Raw genomic sequence first — 25,374 nt, 5'->3', positions numbered from 1 at the left:
GAGCACAGCCACCAGAAGTCTGTTCCCCAGGGCCTCTATACTGAACCATATGTGACCGTAAGTACCTGAACCTGGGCACTGTGCACAGCCTTTTAGTATTTCACCTAATAATCACTGTGCAAAGTAGCTATTACAGTTCTCCTTAAAGCAGGCCAGACAACAGGCCATACAAACATGAAAGAGAAAGGGAAGCCCTGCTCTTTCCTAGTAGCCTAAAATATAGACAGTCTCCCAAAAAATCTAATACTTGAATTCTTGCTTTTCCTCAAACACTTCCATATACTTTCCAGCCTGGTGGATAGTAAGCTTTCCTTCTGAAGAGATGTCTCCCCACTGAAGTCAAGCTACTACAAGCAAGTATGCAACTCCTATCAAGGAAGACAAAACTGTTTGAAACACTGTATTGGAAAACTTGCATGAGAACAGTATCTCAGTCTCCACTATCCGAACATTTCAATTTTCAAAGTCCCCTAGCTAGAAAGGCTTTTGTCCATCAGTTCTACACCTTATTGTTAACTCTATGGACCAAGACTCAGCTAGGCAAGCCTCCTTGTTGGAATATCCATCTAAGATCCACTAAGCACATGATGACCTGAATGTATCTGTGACCCAAACACTGGCATCTTACTAAGCATCAGAGTTGCAACCAATCCTTCACTGAAAGTATCTGTCTTTACCTCAACCACAAGTTTTCTCACTTTTATTCTTCTTATTCTCTTCCCCACTCAGCAGGTGGACGAAAGAGCAAGTGGCTGTGTGATACTTAGTTGCCAGCTGGGGTTAAACCATGACAGTCCTGTACCACATGAGCTGTAAATTGCTGTCCTGATCACTGACTCGGGAAGCTGAGGTGTCACCAGTTATCTGCCAGCTATCACCCTTACAGTGATCAATGCTCTATATGGCATGTGTCAAAAAACACACAGAAATGCTTCTGAAATTTGTTGTTCAAACTATGAAGTAAATAAAAAAGTAAGATCTCAGGAACACAGTGCCTTGGTGGAGAGCTTGCACTCTGTGAGGGCTTGTTTGATGAAAAATGGTAGTTCGATCAAATAAATTACTGTTTGCATCTATGCTTGTGCTACACAGTCTAGTTTAAAAAAAAGATCAAAAATAACTAGATCAATGAGTTCAGTTTACAACATAACTAAGGAGGAGACCAACAGGTCTGGACGTAGAAATGCTGAAATAACTTCAACACGCTGTCAATCAGAAGACTCATCTGGTTTGCTGTTAAGGTGCAGGATTAAAGACAGGAGGGAAGGAGTGGAAAACTGCCTACGGCCCTGAAATTTGTAGTGCTGCACCTTCCTAGGCAGCTACTGACTACGCTGCTAAAAAGAAAATCCTGAAGCTCTCACACCAACAGTTGAATAATTTAGCATCTACCATTTCTGAAAAAGCATAATGAAGTTCACTTGGGTGGCACTACCTGCACCAACTACAGGGTAGATTCTTAAAGATTTTATAAGTAACAGACTGTACAGTATGATGGGGTCACTAACCCAACGAAATTGTTCCAAGAATTTATCAGATGAATAGAAAAATAAATGTTTCCTCCAGGACTCCAGCATGCTAACACTCTCCACTTTCAGAAGTAAGCAGAATAGCAATATTCTTACAAGGTAAACACCACATTCATTTCATATTTGCCAGAGTTCAAAGAAATCTTTCTTAGAAAAATCATCAGATCCATAAGTAGAACTGCTGGAACAATCCTAGACATTCAGGTAGGCTTTTGGTGTGCTCAGAACACAGCTGATGTAATTTTTACCACCTCACAAGAAAAGCATAGAAAGATAACAGAAGAACCACAGTCACTCATTATCAACACAGACAAAATCTGGATACTGTTACCTGTGATAGTTTCTAGAAGTTTCAGCTATCAAAAGCAGCTTTCAAATATTATTTCATTAGTTCATCTCGTGAAACTGCAGCGAACATCCACGCTCAAGGTAAATTTTACTCAAAGAGTCAATGGCACCATGACAGGTCATATCCTTGAACAATTTCTTGCTTAAAATCTTTGAATATACTGAATTAAGACTACTCAGGCAAGACAGGAGACTCCGTATTTACTACAGGAAAGATGAGGCAAGACTACAAGAGCATGTAGTGACAGGACATGGGGGAACGGGACCAAATTGAAAGAGAGAAGGTTTAGATTAGATATCAGGAAAAAATTCCTTACTCTGAGGGTGGTGAGGCACTGGAACAGGTTGCCAAGGGAAGTTGTGGATGCCCCATCCCTGAAGGTCTTCAAGGACAGGCTGGATGGGGCTCTGAGCAACCTAGTCTAGTTGAAGGTGTCCTGTTCCACAGCACAGGGGTTGGAATGAGGTGATCTTCAAGATCCCCTTTTAAGCCAAAGCATTCTATGATTTTATGAAACTGTGGGTTCTTCTGCCCGTGAAGTCTGCAGAGAACCTGCCTTAAACTCACAGTCATTGGCCAATATACTGCCTTCTGATAAGAATCTTACACCTTGAAAACATGCAACCAGGGGTCCATAAGGCATCACTGACAGCATGTTCTACCACCTGAACATGACCAAAACAAAACAGAAGCCCTGTTTCAGCCTTGCTGCATAGAGATGTGGCACATTAGGAGTCCCTGGGATGAAGCCAAGTGGATGCCTACACACAAGCCCTCTATGCCAGCAGCAAGACATCCCTGAATAATGCATTCACACACAGCATTAACAAAAGCCAGTGCAGCCTTTTAAAAACTGAAGTAGAATTTCTAAAATGAAAAAGGCATCCAAATTCAAACATTATATATTAGCATATATCTATTCTCCCGTATCACTATAAAGCCCGGACAATTTAAAGTCATTATGTTTAATATTAAGAATTCCACACATGCCACTTCTGTAGCAGGGTAAGGCCCTGAACACAGCAATGTCATAAAGTCATCTAACCACTAATCAGAATCACAGAATATTCTGAGTTGGAAGGGACCCACAAAGATCATCAAGTCCAACTCTTAAGTGAATGGCCCATCCAGGGATCAAACCCATGACCTTGGTGTTATTAGCACCATGTTCTGACCAACTGAGCTAATTGCAGGGTCTATGACACAAACAATATAGCAAATAAGAGATTACTCAAAACTACTTCCTGTAACCACCTAGAACCAATGCCACTGTTCAAGAGTGGGCCAGTGAAAGCCTTTACCTGGGGGGGTATTAATTCCACAGCACAAGAGATGATAGGGGCTATCATGTACTGTAGCTATAAGCTATGTGCTAAGAGCAAAGTGCATAAGCAAAACAAGACCTACTAACACTCACAAAAAGTTCTGAAGAAGGTTAAGAGAAATTATTACTTCTGTGGCTACTGATTTCTTGCACGGAAAGTGAGACTCACTCCTCACAAAAGTAGCTATAATGAACAGAGTTCTCACACACTGAGATAAAGTTTGTCATCAAATGCTAAATATAAAACAAAACAAGGTACTTCCAACTCAGTGCAATAATCAAGAAATGATGCTGAGGTTCCTTTTTGTCTTCTCTGCTTCTTGATGTTTGTGCCACACTTGCAAAAAAGTAAATCTAAAGAGGAAGAGGTCAGAGTGACAAAGTTACAGATAAATAAACTGCTGTCACCACCACTAGGTATTATCCTAGATGTCAGAGCACTCACTTAGGGGTCAACTGCACAGACAAGTGCCTGAAAGAACACCATAATCCCCATGTTATACGTACTGCAGAGAGGTTCACACTTTTCGACTTGCCTATTGAAATACTGAATGCTCAGAGCTGGCATCAGAACTCATATGGTTCACCTCCTAGGGTGATGACCTAAACCAATATCATTAGATACATTTCACTGTAACCTTGTATCAAATATAACATGAAACGGGAGAAGAGAAACTGTCAAACACAGATTGTTCTTGTGAATACCGGGAGAAAACCTCATACAGCTCAACCCATCTTGTTACATCACCACTCCAAATACTTCTCTTAGCCTACTTCAGAGCAAGGAAATGTAAAAGCAGGATTATCTGATTGAGCAAAGCCTCCCCTTCAGTTGTCCCAGTCAGCTCAGCAGTCCTGAGACCAAATTTAATAGCCTACTCTCATAAGCCTCTGCATCCCATAGCTACAAAGAGCTGTATATCACATTAATTCAAAAGTTCCTGGTTTATAACTAAACTAACTTATGCTGGAAACCTGAAGCTGCAGAAACTAAACTTTCTTGCTGAGGTTGGCCAAATTAACACCTTCATAGGAAAAGCCTCAACAACTTCAAGTTAGAACTTCTACACAACAGGAAAGGCTGAGGTCACAGGTCACAGAATCTTAGAATCATTTAGGTTGGGAAAGACCTTTAAGATCATCAAATCCAACTATTAACCTAACACTGTCAAGTCCACCACAATATAAGCCAATACATTAAGTGCAAAAAGTATTTAAAAAAGTTTCTGCAAATTAAGATCACATAAAAGAAACTGCTATGCAATACCAGCCTTAACATCCCAGTTCTGCTTTAAACAAGGTTGAGAACCCACAAACAAGCATACAGGTATATTTTATTTCCAGATTTTGAACATATACATATATATACACACACACACACACACACAAGACTAAATTACCCTTACAACTTTAGATCCAACATTTAATCTCTTAAGACAAGATCTGAAAATTTAAAAGAATATTTTTAACACAGTAGGACAAACACCTGAAGAGACATAAATTAGGCTAAGGAAACATCCAGGCATGCATTTAAAGACTTAAAAATAATACAGGTTATTGACCTACTTGCAGCATATCATCAACCATAGTCAGAATGTACTGAACAGTCTGTTCCTTGGAGATATGAGTCATCAAGTTTATAAATGTTTTAGCACACTAGAAAAATAAGAGAAACATTAAAATTAATATTGGCAATTGTCTTCATTCCTTTTGATAATATAAAACAGGACCTCATTAATTCACAGTTAAGTCTTACATAAGCATTGAGCATCCCAACATCTTACTTAATTGCAATAAGAGATGAATACATTTGACATTATCTCACAAAGAAAATTTTCTGTCACATTGATCATTACCCTTTACAAATTGTTTTATGGCTTTCAAATGAAATAAGTACTCGCTAGGGAAAGTCATCAAGATGCTTTGTTGGAGGTCAGATTAGAAAAGTCTCCCTCAGCATCCTTTCCTATGGTAGTGAGAAGATCCAAGTAAATTGAAATAACAGCAACAAACTCAGACAAAGTACAAGAAGGTTTCAGCAACATGAATGGGAGGGAGGAAGACAGGTCACTCTTGTCTCTTCACTTACTATATACCTTGTGGACAAATCTTTGTTCCTATCTGAGCTGTGCCTCCTGAACTATTTTACAATTTCAGCAACAGATATTACAGGCTGAAATGGTTTCAACACTACTTCCTCCTTCCCTTTCACTATGTGCAACCTAAAACGGAAAGAGAACTGAACTGCTACATCATAATTATATAGTGACGTATAATTTACACCATATATGTGTTTGCTACTACACAAATTATAGTCCATTACATAACAGTCACACAATACAATTTAGAGAGGAAATAAAAAACAAAAACACAGAAAAACCTAAAATTAAAGTAGAAAAAAAGGCTGGAAAGTTTTGTGTCTTAAAAAAACCTACTCTTCACCTACCTCTCAGCCTCGCCCAATCCTCTTGATGTCTGATATTGTGTGCTAGAACCTCAGGTTTCAAGGCTGAGATTCTACTGATTCAAATGTCAATAAAGTGTCTTTGAGCATCCTGCCTCACTCCATAAGGGCTGATTCAGTCCTGAACCAGCTCTGTCCAATGCAGATATCTTGTATCTTACCAGGCTTAAAATGACACTAGACACCTGTGTTTAACCTTAGCAGTCAGTGGATTCTATTGCTGGAACTAAATTATAATTACTCAGCTGACTAAGCAGAAATCTCTCTGGTAGCAGCCATCATCAATAAACCACAAGGAAAAAAGCTTAAAAAAAATGACTCAAGTGCAAGTGTGCGCAATTAAGAAAACTGGGATGAGGAAAGACTTGAGCTGGCTTGTCCCATAACAGAGTCAAAGTCAGATGACATTTGATAATTATTTAATAGATTTTAAAAATAACATCCAACCTATATCCAAGGGGAAAAAAAAGAATCAGGATAGCAAGCTTTATACTTATTCCATAACATCTTAAGTGTATACAACCAACAATAAAATAAGAGTTACTATGAAAATTTCCTTCCATCTTCCTCCACAAAAGAGAGACCATTAAAAGAAAGGAAGGTTACTTGATTGCCTTCTGTTTGCAACAACTCCTGTTTTTCTTCTGGACTCCTTTTCTGTTCAAATCTTTGAATAAATTCACAGTCTTCCCCTGAAATCATCTGCCCTCTGAAAAACAAAATATGAAACCATAAGTAACATGAACAATAAGTTTGAAATAACTGTACTGGGTTCACTTGGCAAGGTTTTGATAGCGGGGGTGCCACCGGGTGGCTGCTATGACAAGACAGGAGAAGTGGTCCCCGTGTCATACAGAGCCAGTTCCAGTCAGATTCATGACAGACCCACCACGAGCCAAAGCTGAGTCACTCAGTGACAACAGTAACATTTCTGTGATAATATATTTATTGAGTAAAAACTGCTGTGCAACAGTAGCCATGAGACAGGACTGAGAATATGTGGAAGAAACATATTCTCAGATCAGGTCAGTGCACAAGGAGGGGGAGGAGGTGCTCCAGGCATCAGAGGAGAGACTCCTCTGCAACCCATAGTGAAGACCACAGTGAGGCAGGATGTCCCTCTGCAACCCATGGAGGTCCACGGTGGGGCAGAGATCCACCTGTAGCCCATGGAAGGCCCCATGATGAAGCCTGCAGGTATGCCTTGAAGGAAACTACAGCCATGGAAAGCTCACACCAGAGCAGATTTTCTTGCAGGACCTGTGACCCCGTGCAGGACCTATGCTGTTACTGTCCATCCCTGAAAGACTGTATCCTGTGGAAAGGTTCCATGAGGGAGAGTTTGTCAAGGGACCTTGGAGATCTAGTTCCAACCGCTCTGCCATGGGCAGGGATGTCACTCATCAGATCAGGTTGCTCAGGGCCCCATCCAGCCTGGCCTTGAGCACTTCTAGGGATGGGGCACCCATAACCTCTCTGGACAACCTGTTCCAGTGCATATTTTGCATATTATGCCAAGATAATACATAACATGAATAATAGTCTAATCCACTTGAAATAAGTGTTGAAAAACAAAATTAATTGTTATTTTAAGTTTGCCACAAGCACTGAAGAGAATTGTAAGGAGGACAGAGAACATGGTTGCTAATTTATTTTTATCTTTCGCTAATTACAACATTTCAGTTTTTCCTGGTAGTTTCACACTACTTGCACATCACAAGAAATAACAAACTTGCCAAAATAGTACAATCAGGTACTCTTCAGGTAAGAAAACTAATTGTAAATCAATTAGTCCTAAAAATATCCAAGACTTTAACAGGTGACTTCCTTTACTAGGTAATACCATGAGTGCTTCAGGAAAGAAGAAAACTGTGCACATCATTATCAATACAAAAGTCACTGGGGGTGAAAGCATTAGACATTGCTCTGTTTCAGTTATTTCCAAGACTCATCTCCTCTTAATATTTCCACTGAATCAAATGCCTCTTCCACTTTGCAAAGCTATGTAGGATGGACTCTTTCAACTTATCTTTTCCACATTCAAGGTCACTTTTCAGAAGTTCCATGACTAGAGGTTACATTAAAATCCTTGTAAACTTACAGGAAATAGCCACTTTTTTTTTTCCAAAATCACCTGGTTTCTTGAAATACAGAAACAAATAAGATCTACAATGTGTTCTTATCTTTCCTTTAACTTAAATGCTTATGTCTTGAGCATGGCCTCATCAAAGAGCCATCTTTTACCAATTTACTATTCAAGCAAAGAATATAAACAGCCTAGTACCACATGTGCTATTCCTGTATTCCAGCTGCTGCTTCATCCTCATATGCACTAAAGAAAGGTAATTAAGATTTACTAGATGGAAGACTCACAAAGCCAGTGGTAGGGTAGTCCTTGACTAATTTCTATGAAAACATAACTAATTATAGATGAATTATATACGATTAGCTGACGATGACCATGCTGCTAACACATGCCTTTTAGATGGACCAGTATTCTTTCTTGTCTATTAAGGATGGATTTGAGTAGTTGTGGAAAGATGAGGACAATTCATCTGACACAAACACTGGATTTAACGACCCATAACTAAAAACCTCTTATGCTTCAAACAATGCTGGCCAAGTCAGGGATGGATGGATCATATTGATATAAAAGCAACCAGATAAGTTGTTTGTTTATAAGAAAATTGTCACTTATAAAACACTTCAAAGCCAACATAAGGTGAAACCCTTAATTTTCAGCCTTAATGCTGGAGAATGCCTCAGCTCGTGAAGAAAGATGCTTCTTTATAGCCAAGCTATTAGAAGAGGTCTGCCAACTGCCAAGGAAAAAAGCTTTCAAGTTTTTGCTTTTATCCTACATTAGACCACAGGGGAAAAAAAATAAAGAAAAAAAGATATGGGGATTGATATTGCCTTGAGAAAAAAAGACATTAGGATTTACTATTCAATGCTTTATTAGCACCATTCAAAAAGACACCTTCCAAGCCATACAAAACATTCCAAGCGATCTGAGAGCTTTGTAAACCAGTCGTTAATATTTTATCAGGGAACTCACACATCTGATTAATAGTTTTAGTAATTTCAAATGCATCTATTTCCATTCATCTCATTTTAATACTGAAATAATTGATTATGTAGTAAACCTCAGCAACCGCTGGAGGGGGAAAAAAACCCAACCAACGAACCATGAGAAAATGCAGAGCAGCCTCAGACAGCTGATATCAGGTCCCATGATCCTATTACACATTTTCCTCATCCCCTTTTCAAAGAGAAAGGAATTTCCCAGCACCTTTAAGAAAAGAAGTAACCAAAGCTTCCTTCTATCCCTAACAGGCATTTAATTTGTTATTTTCCAGGATGTGTCTACACAGTATTTTGTCAACAGAGAGAAGTCACTTTGAGCTTCAACTGTGTCTTGGTTTCAACTGGGACAGAGTTAATGGTCTTCCCAGTGGCTGGTACAGTGCTGTGTTCTAGTTTTAATACAAATCCTTTTGTTGTTGTTATTTTATATTAGCAGTAGTGTTATTTCCCCTGCCTTTTCTGTCCTATTACAATCTCTTTATCTCAACACATGAATTTTCCTTTTTTTCTTTTTTTTTTCCCCAATTCTTTCCCCATCCCCCTGTGGTGGGTGAGGAGTGAGCAAGTAGCTGTGTGGTGTTTAACTGCCTGCTAGGTTAAACCACAACAGGCTGTCTGAGCATATCTGTGCTTGATATACCAAGGCCTGCCTTTGAGAGCACTAGCTACAGGAGAGTAAAATCAAACTGTAAGATTTAGAAAGCATGAATTTGCAAAACCACCATTTTTAAAATTTCTTGGTCTCGCAATATGATTCAGAAACTTGTGACTCCTTCTTTTAATTATGCATTTCCTTCAGTAGCTTTTGTTCCTTTTTTTTTACTGATTTAACAAAAGACACTCTGGAGGTTAGAGTATTTTTGTTTGATTTTTATTTTGGATTTTTTGGTGTTTTTCCATTGGTTGGTTTTGTTGTTGTTGTTTTTAATATCAAAAAAATTTACTGCATCTGCAGCAAATATGAAGCTCATATGAAGCCAAAATTTCTTTTATCCAGGTTTCTACAGTACTTTGCATGTACCTAGAAACACTCATTTTATACACTTGCCCAACAGTTTTAACATACACAAACTTGAAACAGTAAAACAGGCTGAATGTACTCTACAAGACTGGACCAAATTTAAAAAGAAGAACCCCACATACTACAAATTAAGAAACTTCTATATTTCCTCTAACATAAGATTGGCTTTTAAAGTCTGAGATATTTAACCACTTTAGAAGGTTCCTCGTTCCTCCACCCCCGGGAACATAGAATAGATGTTTTAACATCAGAATTCACAAACATGTATGTGAAGTACTTGAAGACACATGGAAAGCTGTTTACAAGTTAACCAACAGGTATCTAACCTGATTAAATATGAAGTACTGTCAAGTGCTGTATATCTAGAAAACCTACAGTACAGTAAGATACAAGTGAAATTCTGAAACAAGTTCATTTTTCTACAGAACTCACTACCCTTAGAAAGCAAACCCAAACCTACTTCAAGCAAGCCAACACACCCTCCCCAAAGGCATTCTGACACCCTGAGACAAACACTGAAAGCAACCACAAAACAGTCAAAACAGTGACCTACTGTATTTTAACCCACAAAGGGCATCCACACCTCTAAACTGTTACAAGTCTCAAGAACCAAAGGCAAGAAGGTCCGTACAGAACTAATGCCTTCAACTGCATTTAGTTTCCAAAAGGTTGGCAGACCTACACATCGCCTTCCACTGTTCCAAGTTTTGCTACTTCCTTCTCCCTCAGGCACAGACCCTAGCTGGAATTCAACACAAAGAAATGGTAAATTTTAGCACCAGAAAACAAATTATCTTCTTCCACAGCCTAATTTTGTAGGGAGCAGTGAACACACTATCAAACTGGTAATATGTACAGTTGCAATACCTAAATACCTCACTTTTGTGCCAACTGTATACAGAAAAAACATCAGAAGTCAGCAGATGTGTGTTAGCATAGTTTCATACTTAGTTTACAGTTACAACCTTCAGAGGTGGAATAAACACTATGTCAGTTAATCTTTAGCTTGAACTAACTCTACAAGAGAAGTCAGGCTACTAGAGTCTGACCAACTACTAGTGAGCCATTTTATTTCTGCACTGAAGAATAGATAGCAGAAAAGAACTTTTGAACACCTTTCTGTGTGACCCAGACTCCAAAGCTGTTGCAACCAATGCAATCTTTAAGCATCTCATGAAGTTCTTTGACTTCAACTAAATAAATACTACTTACAGCTTAAGGAGCACAAATTATGTGATGCCTCAGCTAATGTGTTGAGAACTTAGAGAAAACAAAAACATTTCCTCTAATGTAAAAACATCTGAAGATTTAAGTATGCCTTCACAGATTTATATGCAAGTGTACCATACTAAGTGCACCAGCCATCAGAAAAAGGAGCTCAAAAGAAAGAGAAGTGTCCTTCCTATTCACCAGGAATGCATTTTCCTTCTGCTCTAAGACAAAAAACACACCAATCTGAGCTGCCTCTAACAGGTGCATCAGAATAAAGTTTCCACTCACTTAATAATGTGCTTCATTCTACAAATGAGTCAACATAGCTGCACTGATTGACTTTTGAAGAAATCCCTTAAAGCTCAGCCCCAAAGACACTATCACATCCAAGCCTGTCCATTGTAAAAAGGACATGTCCAACACAAGCTATGATTTTTTTTCCTCTTCAGAAGCACAAAAGTTCTGCTGATGTTTTTCAATAACTAATTATAAGAAAACTCCTCAATCAAGGAACTACAGTTACTTCACGATGCTCCACAATACCTCTGGCACCATTTAAGTCAATCCTTGAGCCACCTCAGCCACACAGCCAGACTGCTATCAGTAAATACAAGACACAAGATTACATTCAGTTCAAAGCAAAAACAAAGAGGACACACTGTCATTGACATACGAAGTGCATCAAGCATCAAACAGTCCCACAATCTGATCACAAACACTAGCCAGATAGACTACAACAGCTTCCAAAACTTGGTTGGCTCAAAGAGAAGAAATAGCTATATATTCTTCTTTCACAGGTTCTGGAACAAAACTAAGTCAAATTCTACACATAGAATCCTGAAAAAGAACCCTGCCTCCTGGTCAAAAGAAGCTATATAAAAATTTGGTAACAGATTTATAAACAAAACTCCCCCCATCCTTATACAGCACCAGAGAAAGAGAATCCCAAGAATGAATGAAAATTATAAAAAGCATAGTCAAACAAATATTACTACATTAATATTCAAAATACAACTCCTTGTCAAACAGAATCATCCCTTATACTAACAAAAGCAACAGATTAATCTTACCAGTCCTACAGTCAAAACCACCCAAGAAGCAGTGGAAGTGTCTCATATTCACTTATATAAGCAGTGCACAACTGTACTCCCTCTTTCATCACAAGTAACTGCAAACTTGCCACTAGGACAGCACAGCTGCTCAGGCTTCCTTAGGACACACTTCCTACCAGATGGATAACAGGGCACACAGTAACAGCAAAAGTCATAATTTGAAAAGTGCTTGGTAGCTGCCACTGTCAAGTTACCACACCACCCTTCCTCTCTTGCCTGCAAAGCCACTGGAGTACCACACTACAAACTGGACCAGGAACTGATCCATCTTAAAAATAGCCTAGAAAAGAGAAGTTTCCTCAGTAGATCAGTTCCTTTATCCAGATTTATAACGCAGACATACAATCACAAAGAGAATAAAAATAATACAATTCAATGAACAGAATAAGCAAGTCTGAGATACATAGGACAGGGCAAAGCAGGTAGTCATTAGTAAGCTTCTAATGGGTTAGCATTTCTCAGCTTGCATGTGTATGTACAGTCTTGTGGGTTATCTTAATATACAAAACTTATTTACATATGTATGACAGCAATCTGAAAAAAACTTTTTGAAGTGGGGTAATGTTGATAATCACAAAGCATCATCAGTATGGTTTGCACCTCTACAATCATGAAGATTTCTGTCACTTTAGTTACAGAGCAATGAACTATGAGGTAATTTGCTAATATACGTGGACCCTCATGAGATAATGGCAATTCACACTTTGTCAGTATTCTTAGAGGTGCCTCTCATCAGGAAGGCAGGGCTGCAAGAATGTTGCATTTCACTTCAGAGCACAGAGGACTAGTGAAAGTCTGTTTCTGCTCCCTGTTCCCTACTTCATGTGTAAATCTATCTTCCTCAGTTTGCCCTTATATCCTCTTAGGACAGTATTTCTCTTGCTACTCCTAGTGCCAACATATCCATGTCAAAGTGAACTCTGAGCTTACCTGAAACAGCAGCACAGCTCTCCCCACACCAAAGTATTTGTTTCAGCCTACTCCCTGATTTACTTGCTTCAATTGCTCTCCAGTACTGCTCTTCCTTGACTTAAGGTACAGCCTATTTTCCTGGACTACCAGTCCACTTTCGCTAGTACAATTTGTATTCCCACAAAAAGCACTTCAGTAATAGAGATAAAAGACCTACATATAAGACAATTATTACTGCAAACTTTTCTTAATTCAGTACTCACCCAATAAGGCTAAACCTGAGAATGGTGTTTGAATGAGGAGGGAAAAAATGGACAATTATACCACACATTTGTGCAAACTTATTATTTGATATTGCTGCACTGAGTTGACAAAAATAGAGTTCCTCTTCTGGTAATAAGTCATAAGAAAATTTTCCACAACCACTTCCATTTAATGTGGACTTTTACCAGCTACTTCCATGGAACGTTCTTCACTGCAACCTAATGTTCCGACACGGCTTAAAATCTCAAGAAGTCTAACATTAAGAGGGAAAAATTTCGTGGGAAATTTTTACTTACTGGAGATATGACTGCCAGTTTACTTTGTTTGCCCGAACTTCAGCAGCTTTGGCAGCAATGATGTTTGTTGGGACAGCAGCATCTACAGCACCTCGGATATCCATCTTGACTGATAATTAAAATGCACCTAGAAATACAAGTCAGATTTGAGACCTCTTATTAAAGTATTAAAGACCAGAATATCTGTCCAATATTTTAAAGAAATATAAATAAAAATCTGGTTTCAGGTATCCTGTTCCCTAAAACTGTACTGAGTACTTTCTGAGAAATCAAAGCTCTGTAAAGTATTTAAAATGTGGATTACCTGAAACAAAAATAAGCCATACATACACACTAAATTATAGCCAATTATAAGTTTGCTAAAATAAAAGACATATACCATTACTAAATAACTTCCAGTCTTGTAAATCCTTGAACAATGGAAAGAAGTTATTTGAATAAAGGCTACTCTTCTGCAATATCCAAGTAGCCCTTCAGATAACAGAAGTCATCTTCCTTCCAAATCAGGGTTAAAATTGAGTGCATACCCTCCCCACCCTTACACATTAGGACTAATTTACCTCCCCTATTTGTCTAAGAGTATTTAGACATTAGAAACGTGAACTACAATTTCAGGGAAAAAAAAGAAACCTATAAGTATATAAATTAAAACTCATGCTATACAGACCAACAAGAAAATTAAGATCCTTATTGTATAGAAACAAATAAAAAAAATAAATATGAACAGAAGCCCTTCATCAGGATACACCACATTACCATTGACAGTGACCTTCACCACTTCTTCCTCCTTCCTTTAATCATCACCTGACTTTGATACCAAAACAAGAACTGTGTTTGCAGAGCCTTCAGACCCAGCTGGAGCTGGAATTCTTTACAACCTAAACTGTACCAAGCCTCTCCACGCAGCCTATTTCTGGACTGTTCTGACCCCCTCTTACAGAGCAAGCAAGAGCAAACTGGCACATTCTGCCCCGTCCCGAGCAAGCACAGCTCGTTTGTATGACTGAAGGAAAATACGATTCTAACAAGAAAAAAAAAAAAAAAAAGGGAAAGAAAAAAGGAACCATTCTGGACAAATGGAGGAGCAGAACTTTCCTCCCTTTGAAACCACTTCTATGAGCAGACACCCACAAAAGCGGCACCACTGCGTCCTTCGATGACCACTGAAGGTTTCCCAGCTCCTGCGTGACCCTTTCAGAGCCGCTTAAACACCCCCCGAGGGCACAGTCGGCAGCGGCGGTTCCTATGTGAGTAGGAGCTATCAGTTGAGCGAAGGAGCCGAGATGACGCCCGGGAGAGGGGGTGGGGATAGAGCCCTGGCTCCCGTTCTCTCGCCGCTCCCTCGGGCACTGCTCCCTAGCACACGGGGTGCCCAGCTACAGCCCGAGCCTCGGTGGGAGCAGCGGAAGCCTTCCGGCAACCCCGACCCCGGGACCCACCGCCCTGGGGCCCTGGAGTCGCTGGGGGCCGTGGGAGGCAGGCGAAGTGAGAAGGCGGGCCGCCTGGGGTCCCTTCGCAGCCCGGTGGAGCTCCGCTGACCCGAACCCGGTCCCGCGCCCCACTGTGACCGCCGCTCACGTGAGCGCGGACGGGCGGGGCCGGGAGGGGACAGTCGCGCGGCCGGCTGGGGCGGGTGTGTGTGCGCGGCTGTGCCTGCGTAACCGTGTGCATTTAGAGTACACACATGTATATACTCATATATATATGTGAGTTTATACATACATACATACACGTACCATAGAACCATAGAATGCTTTGGGTTCGAAGGGACCTTAGCGATCAGGTTGGAACAGACCTCTGAGATCATCGAGTCCGACCTGTGACCGAACGCCACCTTGTCAGCCAGACCATGGCACTCAGTGCCATGTCCAGTCTCTTCTTAAATACCTCCAGGAACGGTGACTCCACCACCTCCCAGGGCAGACCATTCCAATGCCCAATCACTCTCTTTGTAAAGAACTTCTTCCTGATGTCCAACCTAAACCTCCCCTGGCGCAGCTGAAGGCTGTCTCATCTTGTCCTACTGGTGGGTTGCCTGACAGAAGAGACCAATACCCCCCTCCTGTGGGCAGGGACACCTCCCACCGCATCAGGATGCTCAAAGCCTCAACCAGACTGGCTTTGAACAATTCCAGGGATTGGGCAATCTGTTTCAATGCCTCATGACATTCACGGTAAAGAATTTCTTCGCAATATCTAGTTGAAATCTGGCGTCTTTCATTTTAAAGCTGTTACCCCTTGTCCCATTACTACATGCCTTTGCCAAAAGTCCCCTCAGTGCTGTCCCCCAGGGTGAGCTCCTTCTGGCCCCTGGAAGGTTCCTGTGGCTCTCCCCTGCACCCCACAGAGGCGAGGGGCCACCAAGTTCAGGAGGGAGCCACAGGAGGTGGATGGGCTGGGAACAAGGCAGGCAATGCCCCAGCTGTGTTGTTTTTCCAGTACCCAGCATTTTCTTGCTCTCTGCCTCTCATGCTGCAATGGAATTTCAAAATTTGCTCTTTCCTACAGCTGGGAAGCAGGCAAGTGTTCCTGGGCCCCTGTGCCTGGCAGCAAGGCCCAAGTACCTGTGCTGGCTATGCTGTGCCAGTCTGGAATCCACTGTGTCACAGCTCTCTCTCGCCTCATGAGCCACTCACTCTGTGATATGCATCAGTGTCACACCATTTTCCTTCCTCCTCAGTCATACCTCAGTGGGAGATACACCCTGCACAACTCCTTTGCTGTTTTTTTTTTTGAAAGATGGCCTGTATATGTTGGGCTTTGCCTCTGCAAGCAAAAGATGCAGGAAACTCTTCAGACTAAAAGCCCAAGTGTTTCAGCAGCTATGGGCTTAAACTTCCATGTTTCTGAGAAAAAACTTCTCATTGCATTCAGTTGCTGAGTGAGGTTTTCCAGTCATACTGTGATGAAGTGCGTAGACAATGCCACTCCTAGTCAGAAATGATCCCAAAGGACAACTCTGCCAGCATATAAGGAGGAAAAGCAGAGAAAACAAAAATGATCAGAGTTTTGTGTGTGAGCAGATCAAGACAGCCAATGTAGAGCTGGCCTAGAACTGGTGTACAGTTAACTTAATTTTTCTTGACTCTCTGTATTTTCCACTTAGAGGATACACTGTTACTTAAATTATGCCTGGTAAGTATCTCTATAGGTGCTTTTTTTAACTCAAGGAGTATTGTAGTTACTTTGCCACTGATTTATACTTCCATAGAATTTCTCTTTTAAAATGGATATTTCTTCATACCACAATAAAACTGTTGGTTTCTGGATAGCACAAGCTTAAATCCGAGGCACAATCCAAGTAACAGCATATGCATTTCTTTATGCTTCATCAGAAGAAAGCTCTCTAAGCCCTGAGTACACTCTGTATCATCTAGTCTGTAATAAACACATCCATTAATATGATTCTGTGGATTACCCAGCATGTGGGACTTGGAAATTTAATCTAACAAATTTGCGTTCTTGCAGGTTGCCTACATACTGTGATAACAAACCTGGCACAACTCCTAATCTCTAACATAGAAATATCCACACAATCTTGAAAAACAATCTGTTACTTTTAAGGATTATTTGAAATTGATTTTTCCTTCATAGCTGAGAAATAGAATTTGGCCTTATTTTAACCTCTTTTAAAACGTTGCTTGTAACTTCTGTCCTGTGGCATTCTGTGTTTCCTGCTTCTGCTCTGCCTTTTCATGGGATGTCTCACTTGCCACTCTTGTTTTGAGTCCAGCATCAGCTGTCTGGAATACACATATTCACCTTTTCCACAGTCATTTCAAACCACGTTATCGATGATACATATGGCTCTACCCCTTTTACAAATAAACCAAAGCACAGAGGTCCGGCAAGATAAATAGAACAAGGTTTGAAGCTTTTTAAATGCAATTTGCATAATGAAGGCAGGTTTTGGCTAGGATAGAGTTAGTTTTCTAGCTAGTATGAGGCTATGTTTTGGATGAGTGCTGAAAACAGGGATGTTTCCATTACTGCAGAGCAGGGCTTGCAAAGCACCAAGGCACCTGGGGTTAAACTGCAGCAAGGCATCCATCGCCTGTTCAGTGATCCTGCAAGCTACCGGGCAGCCCTCATCTGAGGGTCACATCAGGCTTTGCTTCCATGAAACTTCCTCAGTTGTCCATGATATTACTTCTGCTCAAACCCCAAACTGTCCCACCACCTAAGACATTGACAACTTTGTGCATACTCTTACCTAGACCAGGTATGGTATTCTTCCACCTTCACCCTTCCAAGCTCAGTCTAATAGCTGTTCTCAGAGATTAAGTAAACCCTGGAAAACTGGATCAGTACCTCTTAATGTGCATTTCCAGCTGCCAGTTTTAAGGCACAAATAGAGTCGTTTCTCATCCTGTACCCCTATGTCTAGCAGAGTAATGTCCTGGATGCTTGCAAAGATATTTATTCTGCTGGGAATCTGTGGCAATGGATTTACCATATGTAGGATGGAAAAAGTCCTGTCAAAGATGGACTGGTGAAGAAAAAGAAGAAAACAGCTCAAATGTTATAGAAACAGAAGGTTTTAATGTTTTTTAAACATGTCTTAAAATGGCTTTTTGCATTTCTACAAAGTCACTGCTCCTTCTTCCCGACACCCTCTGTGAAGGACTCTTATCTCCCATGCAGGAGTGTCCTGGGAAGATGTCCTGAGGTGTTCTCATTGGCCTTTGTTAACCCCTTCCTACTGGCTGTTAACTCTTTACCTGATTGGTTTTTCTGTAAGACTCTGAACCTGTAATTGGTCCCCTTTAACCCTCCTAAAAGCCTTATAAACCCCTATCCCCACAATAAACTTCCTCTTTCGTCCATCCCTCCCTGGTGGTCTGTGTGAGCTCCTTATGGGGTCGCAGGGCCACGTGGCGGGGGCAGGGGGGAAGAGCATTCACCTCCAGGTAGTGGGCTGACACTCAGGGCCTGAAGGTTCCCCCTCCAACTAATCTGCCCTAGAAATCACCTATTTAAAGGAAATTATTCAAAACATTGGATTGTAGTCTACTTTGCACAGCATATTTCTCCCATCCCTTTAGCACATTTCTTGCTTAGCCCAAGCACCAGTACCAGAGTACTCTGTATGAACCTGCATATGCACAGCATTGTGGTTCTCCCCCTTCCAGTCACTGCTTCTAGTATTGTTTCAGTACTTTATATTAAGCAGAGAATGATAAATTCATTATTTCAGTTCGGTGCCCAGTGTGATCTCTTATTTGGAGCATCCATTAGGTCATCAGTGATCATCCTTTTTTTTATAGCAGACTATTTTTTTGCTTAATTCCACCACCTGCAAGAGTCTAGCACCATCCATTCAGCCTGGAGTCTGGCTAAAAGAAGATGGATTGCTATTTCCAGTCAAAATTTTTATATTACAACAACATAATCATTTGTATATAGAAAAGAAATTTGAAAAGCTGTGATTTGGCATGTTGACTTCATCATAAATGGCAGCCTCTGACTATACTATTCATTTCCCAGGCTGTTGAGAGGCTACAGTAAAAAATATTTTTCCTGTAGCATTTCTGTAACCTTGGAGTGAGGCAGAATGTCTGAAAGTATGCAACTACTGAATTAGCAGAAAGAGAAAGGCAAAGAGAGGAGAAATAATTGTAATAGTAATTACTTTTTTCTTTTTTTAACAGCAGTTCCAGGGAGTATTTAAGGAACTATAAAACAGTAAGCGTGACATCTATGCCAGGCAAGGTAATAGAATCTCTAGCAGAGGAATCAAATTAGTGAACCCAATGTGCCATGTTAAAGGATGAAAACAATACCTTGTTCCTGAATATACCTGTATAGAAATGTATTTAATTTACATATACTTCTATGTCATGTAAGGGAAAAAAGGCAAAACAATAACAAAAGGTTATTGTAAGCTCTGTAAGGGACAGTCATGTCTCACACCTCTGCAGGAATTCTTCATGTGAGTAGACAAGGTGTGTACAGGTAGACTCCATCCAACAACTCTCCTGGGCTAAAAGGAAAAATCTGTGCACTGATTCATAACTCCTGAATGAGATATGTACGAGATAGGGTAGGAGGAAATTACCATCTTTCACAATGCAGAAGGGTCTTCAACAGAGTGCAAAAAAGCATCAGATTGGAGTCTATACTATTCAGCACACTCAGAAATGCTTGAGAAAGGAGGTAAATAGTGTAGTGAAAACTTTGCTGATGACGGTGTTACTCCTTTGACAAGTGTACAGTGAAATTTTGAACCACCTTTTCAGAGGATGGCGGGTAAGCTGCAGATTCACATGTGCTCTTATGCCCCATCTGTCAAACACTTGGGGACATCTGAAAATTTTCACTCAGTGCAAGTCCCATGAGGCCCTCTCTGTGTTAAGGAACTTCATTGCACTGCAGTGGTAGGCTTTGAGAAAGAAAAGCATTGTATAATCATTATAGGAGCCTGTCTCATGTGTGCATGTCATCACTATGACAGTGAGAGACAATTCTCAGCAACCAGTACAAACACATCCTGTGTCATCAGCCTTGGACAGCACCTCATGGCACCTTATTCATGCTAGTTGATTCTCTGGATCTTGCTAAAGGTAATGACTGTAAAAGTGCTGTGCTCCTATTTTTTGGCAATCCTTGAGGATTCAGGTGTGCAAAACAATTCTCGTTTAGCTATTTTTGGTCACATCAGTGCTTGTCCTTTAACTCCTGGCAATGAAACTTCAGTTGAAGTTGCTGTATTTAGATGACTTCATTGATGTGTGAAACAGAGTGAAAAATGAAAAGCATATCAGCATGCAGGAAGAAAACTCATCAATTGCCTGGATCACAAAGAATAAAAATACTCAATAGTTTAATACTAAAAAATTAATGCAGAGTCACCCTCCTAATAAGACTACAGACAGCTGGATCGTGAGAGTATTTTTCTGTTCTTCTTTCCTTCTTGTAATAAGAATGATGTGTCATTGTCTATCAAATATTCTGCAAATTACAGAAGTGTTTTGCCATTTAACCTTTCAGCATTCTATACCTCACCTGTATAGGCTGTCTCCTGCATGTCTGTACAAGGATTTAACATGGATAGAAGAAAACGCTCAGAAAGTTTATCCAAGCAAAACATACTTAGAAGGTCAGGAAGAGCTAACGTACTTCTCTAATTCACAAAACATTGAAGAGATACTTTTTTCTCTCCTGTCTAAATGTGGAGGGTTATCACGGAAGAGGCTTCCTTGTACAGAAACAGAAGTGATTTTTTTATGTGAGGAGATATGGAGTACTTCACTAGACATTTTTTCTGAGTAATTATAGCAAAATTGGCCCACTGTGAACTGGATTTTACTGCTTCATCTGTGTTAATTTTCTCCTCTTATTTTATCTTCATTTTATTTTCTCATGGTGGGAGAACATTATTTAATAAGTATCTCTTTTAACATGTAAATCCTGCTTCCTGCAACCAATAATGACTTACATGACTTCTAGGTCATAGCACATGGATCACTTTTTCTTTTAAATTAATCAGATCCTAGCCCAAAGGACCTGGCAAAGCTAATATGCCACAATATGTTGTAGCAGGCAATCTTCTGATTGACCCACTACCATTTTGAAATTCGGTTTCACATGCTCAGTGAAGGAACTGTACTTACCCTCAATAGGAGCAGTGTTTTTGAAAGAAAAATAAACCTTTTATTGTAACTAATACATCTTCTATTTTTTTTCCCCCCGATAGAACGCAACAACGCTTTATTGACAGAAAATTGGAAGTCAAGTACTATGCAGAAACAGGAACAGAAAGTCCAGTGCAATACTATTTATAGCCTTGAGAAATAATGCATCTGGGGTTAAAACAGTAGAGTATATTATTTTAGGGAGTAGGGACAAGTGTCTCTGTCTCATGAATGTGCACTTCTATATTGAAAGCTGAATGATCTCAGTCTTCAGCCTCTCTTTGCAGCCATCAGCATCTCCTTCTCTCATCATCAGTCTCTTCTGCTTTGTGTCAACACCTTTTGTCTGTACAAGGGGGTCCACACCTGGATGTATAGAAGGAGTACTCTTCTCCAGGAAATTGCTGCAGTACCAGGTGAAATAAAGCCCACCTCTCTGTTTTTTTTTTTTAAAAAAAAAAGGTAATAGATCCTCTAACTTCATCCTCTCACACAGGAAGAGGCAAGGTCAGAGCAGTATCTTTTTGGAGAAAAAAAGGAAATGCTGACAATAAGCCTGGCTAAAGGACAGAAGAAAAAAAAAAGATAGTTTCCTAGACATCAGCAACAACTCTGCTAAAGTCAGACTTATTACCAGAGCTTATGCCACAGCTTTCTTACTATACAATGACTTCTAGTGCAATTCAGCTTGTCAAGCCTCATCGTTCTTAGTTTTTCTCCTCACCACTTACTGGATTTCTCTAAAAAAAAGACAGAGATGTGACCATAGCAGCTCTTCTCGCAAGAGGTGCTGTGGGGGCAGATGGTGTTATATCTACCTTGTATCTACAATTCTGAATTGTCAAAACTTTGGACTCTTGGCAGAAAAAAATTTCAACTTGAAAAAATATGTAAACAATAGCAAGTGAATGTTGACAAACAGAAGGCAAAACCCTGGCAGCCCTCTATATAGCTGGGAGAAATAAGCTATTAATAATCTACCTGGGGCCTTAGTCTTTATATTTAGTTTGTTTCTATCCTAAGACATGGTTGTGACTCATGTGCCATTTTCATTGGTGCTGGAAGGATTACCAGCAGACCATCTGTTCAGTCAGTGAGATAAAAAATGAGATTGACAGGTGCCACTGTCCTAAAACAGACATCTCCTCTTGGTGCCTCCTGCAGAGTATGAGTATGTGTGCTGAGTTGCTTCTTCCTGCAAGTTGTAAATTAAATACATTCACTCTGAGGTGACAAAATGTGTCTCACGATTATTACAGCTTGTTTCTCTGGCATGTATTCCACTGCCATGTGCCTGTCTTTCCCCTTTTCAACTTACTAAAACCTACAAAGTTGTAAATCTAATCTCTAAGCTGGCACATGCTGAGGGGATGAGACACTGCAGATATCTGAGGGCAGATAATCCTGTTTGTCTCCAGAGCTGTGGAGGCTGCAGGAAGAACTGGCAAGCTGCAAGAGGCCCTGACGTTTGTCCATCAGTGTAAGGACGAGCAATCTTTATGTTGTTGTCATTCAGCCCGATGTCTGGGATTTGGTTTAGTTTCATCATTAAATAAAAGTGGTGCTTCTCCAAGAAGATCATTGAAAAATTTGATTCAGGAACAGCCTTTTTATTTCTTGATGTGGAGGCAAGTTTTGCTCTACTTCAGGACTCACAGCTACCATGCAGACAACTGTCAAGCAAAGGAGACCCTACAAAATGAAGAAGAAATGGAGATTAAAGCAGCACAATGGATTTTCAAGGTAAGAAAAAAATGCAGGGTTACTCAAATGTCCTGAAGGAGGGGGTGAAGTGGTATATCTGGAAAGAAGGAGAAACAACCATAGATTGTTTATCACCAGGACATTCATGTAGTTTTCCTTTATTCCTGAGCCTTGTCTTCTGCACTCTGTTCCTCAGTGTGTCCCAACCACAGTGAAAAATGAGGTGGTGATCCACCTTCCTGTTAAGTGTCTGCTTTCAAAGAACATTTTAAACATATCCGCCTAACTCATAAAAATGATTCATACTTTGTGGAGCTAATCTGTTGTTAAAAGGGAGGGAAAATATGGTGAGGGAAAATATGTTGCTTCATGGTGTTTAGACACTGAAGAGGTCTGCATTCTTTAATGATGCTATGTCAGTTGATTTTTATTGGTAGTTAACAAAAGAAGATATGCCAAAGAAATCAAACACAGCATAACACTAAAATCTATTAGGGTGTTACAGTAAATCCCCTTTAGTGAGCATATAGAGCTGAACTGTTTTCCTTAATTAAAAACAACAGTCATGTATCCTCTAGATTTTGTCAAAAGCCTGAAAGCTGCCTGAGGGCTGAGCTGTTATTATTTATGGTGAGAAGCAAGCTCTTCTGCAGCTCAGCAGAGCAAGAGAGACAGGTGTAAGAAACTGTATCTTATTAAAGCTTTGGTGCAGAAGTAGTGCACCCTGGTGCATGATAGGGAAGAGAATGTGACAGCGAAGTCCTGCATTCTTGGAACCACTCTAATTTTGGCATTTTTTCAGACTTAAAACCAGTAGAGAGGGGCTAAGGCAGCCAGTTGAGGTTGTTGGCAGGGTTGATGAAAGGCAAGACAGGGAAAGAAGCCATTCTCCATTCCACATCTGCCCTACAGAGATTCAAGTTAAAGCTAGAATTGACTTCTCCATCCCATCTCCTTAGCCAATGCATGCCCATTTCCACAAGGCCATTTCATTTGAATTATAGGAATGCACTCATCCTAAATAACTTTCATTGCTTTTGCTGAGAGGAAATGCTCAGTCTGCTTTGCTGCATTGGGAAACTGTTTCTGCTAATGAACAAAGTACACTCCTTTTAAAATTTCATGTCATCTGCCTCATTATCTGTCCATTTAGCACGAGAGCCGGGGGACTTCTTGGCCCTCTTGAAGGCAAAGGGATTTTTTTTCACAGGTACAATGGCTCCTGAATTTAATCCTTTCTGAAATCCATATATTGAGTTCTTGACAGCTCGTGTTCCCAGACATTTCTATTTTACCCATCCTTTAATTCATCTCAGGTTAATTGTTCCCTTCAGCTTGGGGATTAGTTTTATGGATGTTGCCTGAAATTGTAGTTTGTCACTGAGTCTCTGAGAACATGGTGCACAGGACTGAGTCAGGGACCTCACAGAGGACAACTTATTACTTCTCTGATCTGCAAAGGGATTTATCTACAGAGGTATCTAAATGCCATTGAAAGGTTCAGAGCCACCTACTGTCCGCGGTTCCTTTAACAGCAGTGCTGCCAGCTTCCTTTCTGCTGGCTGGCTGTCCCATTTGCTTTGTTCAGTGCTTTTGTTTATAAGTGCTGCAGCTCTACTGATGTGGCTCTCATCTCTGGAAGCAGGGGCAGTGTGCAGAGACTACCCAGGAGATGCTCTATAGCCATTTCTTGAGCTCAGGTGAGTTGAAGCTGCTGTCACATGGAAGCTCGTGTGTGAGGCTGCATGCTCGGGGGGAACACATTTCAGAAACTTCATAAACCATATCAGCAAATGATCCTTTCACATATGTAACATAAGCAATGTTACTAGTAGTTAATGAGTCTACAAGGATTGGGTAGGTGATAGGAAGTTAGAAAACTTACCCATCTAGAAATGTGTACAGCCCTAAGGCTAGGGAACTAAAATAAATGGCAAGCTTTACTTAACATAGGAAAGAAATGCCTTTCTAAGGTTTACATGATTTCCTAGTAGTATTTAGGAAACCAACTTGAAGTCTGTAAGACTGGTTTGTCACTTACACTTCCAGAATAGAAGAGATCATGTTAAAACTTACTTTTTTTTTTAATTCCATGTGGCATTAAAGTATACAGAAAGTTCAGATTCTTTCTGGTAAAAAATTTCTATATGTGATGCTGGTTACTATAGACAGACTGTTCCTAGACTTGAAATCTGTGTGACTGGCAGTGTCCTTGATTGGACTGATTCCACAGTTCTCATTAATTCCCATGTTCCCTTTCACTTTAGATGAGATTTTTAATTTGATGCTTCTGAATGTGAGTGGTGGCTGCTTCTGAGAGCAAGTTGGCATTTAATTCAACATGCTGAAGAGCATAAAAGTCAAAATATTAAATAGATTATTCTTAAAAAAAATAGCAGTACACTTGAATTAGATTTATTTATTCTTGAATACACTTTCAAAAAGAAACTGAATTACCAAAGAAAT

At 40.2% G+C, this 25,374-nt stretch overlaps 1 protein-coding gene across 2 annotated transcripts in view; it reads right to left on the bottom strand.

Annotated features, from left to right (window-relative positions):
- ATP6V1H (ATPase H+ transporting V1 subunit H) overlaps positions 1-14,808 on the bottom strand; it is a 48,739-nt gene extending 33,931 nt beyond the window's left edge. The window contains exons 1-4 of one of the 2 annotated variants that reach the window (XM_018080257.2): positions 14,702-14,808; positions 13,571-13,697; positions 6,273-6,375; positions 4,769-4,858 (exon numbers count right to left, since the gene is read on the bottom strand). In XM_018080257.2, the coding sequence (XP_017935746.1) occupies positions 4,769-4,858; positions 6,273-6,375; positions 13,571-13,674 (297 nt within the window). In that variant the 5' untranslated portion in view covers positions 13,675-13,697; positions 14,702-14,808. Of the gene's footprint in view, positions 1-4,768; positions 4,859-6,272; positions 6,376-13,570; positions 13,698-14,237; positions 14,253-14,701 lie in introns of those variants that run through there. The other variant, XM_029959402.1, reaches the window with a different exon arrangement.
- Between the last annotated feature and the right edge of the window lie 10,566 nt (positions 14,809-25,374).

The sequence above is a fragment of the Manacus vitellinus genome, unplaced genomic scaffold (genome assembly GCF_001715985.3).
Source record: "Manacus vitellinus isolate BGI_N305 unplaced genomic scaffold, ASM171598v3 scaffold_1_pilon, whole genome shotgun sequence".
Lineage (NCBI taxonomy): Eukaryota > Metazoa > Chordata > Aves > Passeriformes > Pipridae > Manacus > Manacus vitellinus.
The sequence above is the reverse complement of the archived record's forward strand: the minus strand, read 5'-3'. Positions and strand labels throughout refer to the sequence as shown.